Source organism: Olea europaea, chromosome 1, assembly GCF_002742605.1.
Source record: "Olea europaea var. sylvestris chromosome 1, O_europaea_v1, whole genome shotgun sequence".
Classification (NCBI taxonomy): domain Eukaryota; kingdom Viridiplantae; phylum Streptophyta; class Magnoliopsida; order Lamiales; family Oleaceae; genus Olea; species Olea europaea.
The window spans coordinates 2,340,858-2,345,332 of record NC_036237.1 but is presented as its reverse complement, the minus strand read 5'-3'; the positions used below and the strand labels follow the sequence as shown (position 1 = coordinate 2,345,332).

General features: G+C 33.7%; 1 protein-coding gene and 1 long non-coding RNA gene across 2 annotated transcripts; one reads left to right on the top strand and one right to left on the bottom strand.

Moving 5' to 3' along the window:
• Window positions 1-21: 21 nt before the first annotated feature.
• LOC111366922 (26S proteasome regulatory subunit 8 homolog A-like) lies at window positions 22-3,761 on the bottom strand. The gene is made up of 2 exons (XM_022987629.1): window positions 2,934-3,761; window positions 22-964 (listed from the first exon to the last, which is right to left on the bottom strand). The coding sequence occupies exons 1-2, from the start codon at window positions 3,127-3,129 to the stop codon at window positions 753-755; spliced, it is 408 nt and encodes a 135-aa protein (XP_022843397.1). The 5' UTR covers window positions 3,130-3,761; the 3' UTR covers window positions 22-752.
• On the top strand, window positions 964-2,634 carry LOC111366993. Its single transcript, XR_002697700.1, has 2 exons — window positions 964-2,234; window positions 2,315-2,634. It is a non-coding gene; the product is annotated as an uncharacterized LOC111366993 (long non-coding RNA).
• Window positions 3,762-4,475: the final 714 nt, after the last annotated feature.

The following is a 4,475-nucleotide window of genomic DNA, read 5'->3' as shown; positions in this document are numbered from 1 at the left end:
ATATAGTTAAAACTTGTTTTAATTAATTTTTATGTGGATACGAAGAAATATAAAGTGATACAAACATGATATTAGTTAAAATGACATTCAATCGTTAAAAGGCAGTATGCCATTTTACTTGTTGGTTTAAATTGTATACGAAAAGTTAGAATAAAAATTGGCATTTAAGTTTGAGGAATTTGGTAAATTTTTGTTTCAAATTGGATATTTTAGATATTTCAAATAAAGGGTTTTTAAGACTTTTAACACATTATGAAGTAGACTAAAGGCTAATTAACCAAAAAGTATTGACATAGCCTATTTTACCAAATATTATTGTTGACTAGGCTTTTTAAACAAATCCCCCATAAAAGAAATTAGCACCATGTAAATGTGAGAGTACCTCGGATATTTTTTCCACTTGGAAACCACTCTCTCTTCCAAAAAAAAAATTAATAAATAAAAAATGGAGAGAGAGTGAAGGATGGAGGAGAATTATTTGTCATAGTTGCATTTGTTTCACTCTCCTACTTCATATTCCTTGACAGTTTTTTAATTTTTACTAGTTCTTTTTAAACAGCTTAGGCTAACAAGCAGATTCGAGAAGAAAATTTTATTAATTAGTTCAATATTTTGGAATAACTTTTTTCAACTTTCATCACATAGTTCAGCAATAATTTCTTGTGATTAATAAAAAACCAAAAAGCAAGACAGAGTAATCAACTGGTTCATGAAGTGGAAATGATCTTTTTCCCTATTGTGTTCCCATTTTGTCACCAATTGCAAAAATCAGTTAATATGAAGGAGTGGCATGTATGCAAATACCAATATGTATTTAACATAATAGCTAACACAAATGCTTGCTGACAGCAGAAACAGCTACTAACCTTGACAAGGACCTTTGATTTCCCCATAACTTTGACAACTTCACCAACATATGATCCAGGCTCCTGAAGGAGCTCAAGCTCTTCCTTCAACGACCTCACTGACCATGATGTGATGTCATAAAGTACATCCGAGTTAAGTGCATATATGTAATTCAGATCAAATGACATGGAATTCTACTATTCGTTAAAATTATTTGTTTTCCACTTTTTTGTGGGGCGGGTTGGATTGTCTCAAGCTTAACCCATTTACCTTTCTAAAGTTTTACTTTAATAGTCAAACCTCAACACACAGCATTCTACTGAATTATGAACATAAAGAACAAGTGAAACTAATAAAAGTGCCAACAATAAAAAAACACAAAGGATGGAAATAGTAGGAAAACATGGAGAAATATAGGACAGAGGATAAACATACTTTTATAATTCCACAAACTATCATGAATTTGGAATAAAAAATTGGCTTGCCATAACCAAATTCAAGAATGCAGAACTCAATTTTCATCAGTTTCAAATTTGAAATGATTGCAGCAACATCGAGTGCAACCATAAAAACCCCTACTAAGTGAATCAATAATCTGAAAATATAAATAAATTCATATTGACCTGTCATGGATTGGGCCATCATTTTTATTTATCTAGTTGGCTTGTATGGTGGGCTAGCCCAAGCCTTATAGGTTGTTTTTGTTCTACATATAGCTTGGCTTTGAAGACAATGAGGGTCGTCGAGTTGATGAATTGAAATTGGCTACTGCCGTCTATCCTCTTCTCTGCCTCTTCTTGGTGCCTCCGGTTCTTCTTCTTCTTCCTCTGTGCTTTTTGTGTTTCTCCCTTTGTGGTAAGCTTCTTCTTCTCCTGTTTTCTCCTCTATTTCTACTACTTCCTCTTCTCTGAATTTCTCTATTTCTTCTTCCTCCACTAGTCTATCTCTTTCTCTGCTAGTCTATATTGTAACCTTTTGCATTGTAATAGTATTGTCCATTTATGAGATGAAGATCAGTTGTTATTGTTAGTAATTTCACTTTATGTTATTCAATTTGGGTTATTATAATTTATATTCTGCCTCTTGTGTCTACTGTTGCTTGTTATCGGTTGAGTTTTACAAAAATTGGGCTCCAACCATAACAAATGGTATCATGTCATGGATTGGGCCATCTATTTTATTTATCTAGTTGGGCTTGTATAGTGGGCTAGCCCAAGCCCTATAGGTTGTTTTTGTTCTACCTATAGCTTGGGTTTGAAGACAATGAGGGTTGTCGAATTCATGAATTGAAATTGGCTACTGCCGTCTATCCTCTTCTCTGCCTCTTCTCGGTGCCTCCGGTTCTTCTTCTTCTCTTCCTCTGTGCTTTTTGTGTTTCTCCCTTTTTGGTAATCTTCTTCTTCTCTTGTTTTCTCCTCTGTTTCTCCTGCTTCCTCTTCTCTGAATTTTGTTTTTGTTCTACATATAGCTTGGGTTTGAAGACAATGAGGGTTGTCGAATTGATGAATTGAAATTGGCTACTGCCGTCTATCCTCTTCTCTGCCTCTTCTCGGTGCCTCCGGCTCTTCTTCTTCTCTTCCTCTGTGCTTTTTGTGTTTCTCCCTTTTTGGTAATCTTCTTCTTCTCTTGTTTTCTCCTCTGTTTCTCCTGCTTCCTCTTCTCTGAATTTCTCTGTTTCTTCTTCCTCCACTAGTCTATCTCTTTCTCTGCTGCTCTATATTATACTTGTAACCTTTGCATTGTAATAGTATTGTCCATTTATGAGATGAAGATCAGTTGTTATTGTTAGTAATTTCACTTCATGTTATTCAATTTGGGTTATTACAATTTATATTCTGCCTCTTGTGTCTGCTGTTGCTTGTTATTGGTTGAGTTTTACAAAAATTGGGCTCCAACCATAACATGACCTCTCTTAAGGCTAACAAAATAAAAAAGGCCCTAGTCGGTAGCTAAAATAAATGCCTCTACCATTTTTATGGTTTTAAGACAGTCTATAAATAACATTACGCATTCAACGGCAACTGTGTACGCGATGAATATACCCTCATATATGATATAACATATAATTGGAAAATTCTTGGAGAGACCTTGGCCACTGAGGTTATTGCGATGGGCTTCGAGGCGCTGGAGATCGTGAGTTTTTTGGCAGGCTTGGAGCTCAAGATCCTGTATCCGTTGCTGATAGTATTGCCGAAGCCCTTCCCCACCAACGCCGGCGCCGCTTTGTTGGTGGTGGTGATTCGCGTCTTTCGCCTGCCGAGTCTCTATCGCCGATGTCGCCATTCGATCGGAGAATCAGTGAGTTTTTGTTGATCAAATTTTGGGTTTATCCTGCGGCGGTGTTTTATATCTAAAATGTGCTGGAGTTGAAGTGAAGAAAAAGAAACAAAAACTATCTCATAATTGCAAAGATGCCCCCGTGTTTATAATTTATGTCATATGATAACCCTACCAATATTGTTGTGTGTCATGTTGACTCTCCATGTATAAAAACACCTCGTCAACAAGAGTGCTTCTTAACAAACATATTTAAACCGTGTCATACAATAAAGTTTAAGGTCAAAAAAAAATTTTCCCATTCGGTTCGACAAATTTTTTGTGTAGAACTATGTGAACTCTGCTAATAATAAAAGGCGAGAGATTAAATGTCTAAAAAGGGTAAATTCTTCTAAGGTTCCAACATTTCATTTTTGGCACCGTATTCCAATCTTTGAATAGTGCGTGTGATATCTCTATATGACAAAAGGAAAAAATCTATTTTGATGTTTAAAATATCAAGCAATGCGCACCCCTGTTTATGATTTATGTCATATGATAACCCCTACTAATATTGTTATGTATCATGTTGGCTCTCCATGTATAAAAGTACCTTGTCAGCAAGAGTGCTTCTTAACAAACATATATAAATAGTGTTGTACAATAAAGTTTAAAGTCAAAATTATCTTTTTACATTCACTTTGACAAAAAATTTTGTATAAGATTATATGAACTTTGCTAATAATAAAAAGCGAGAAATTAAGGGGTTGTTTGATCCCCATTTTTCTCAAAAAATACATTTTGAAATGGTGTTATGATAGAGAATGTATAGTTAAAAATAATAAAAAAAACTTTTGATTTGCATGTAATATTATATTTTATTGAAAAATTGTGGTTGAAATATTGTCAAGTCACTATTAAAAAATATATTTTGATAAAAAAATGGGGATCAAACAAAAGCTAAATGTTTAAAAAGGGTAAATTTAATTAAAGTTCCAACATTTTATGTATGGCACCCATATTCTAATATTTGAATAGTGCATGTGATATATTTATATGATAAAAAATTCTAATTTGATATTTAAAATATCATGCAATGCGCATATAATATCTTATTGAATTAAAGATAGCTATTTTTCCTCGGACAATTTTCAATCAGACATGTTGTGTCATCAAATGGACTTTTTTAGTTATTTGGGGAGTCACGTAGTGTTAGGGCTTGTTCAATAGTGATTATAAAAATTGATTTTTTAATCATTAGAGAGAAAGTGAGTTTCATCTGTGAGAGAAAAAGTCAAAAATAACGACTGACTTGAAAAAGTAATGTCAAAAAATTGATTTTTTGAAAAGAAAAATCAAAACCAAATGTGCAC

Bases quoted from the DNA above. Each gene is read 5' to 3' on its own strand.
- LOC111366922 (XM_022987629.1), bottom strand. From the start codon at position 3,129: ATGGCGACATCGGCGATAGAGACTCGGCAGGCGAAAGACGCGAATCAC. The intron at 965-2,933 runs GTCTCTCCAAGA...CATCATGGTCAG, and splicing joins CAATAACCTCAGTGGCCAAG to TGAGGTCGTTGAAGGAAGAG.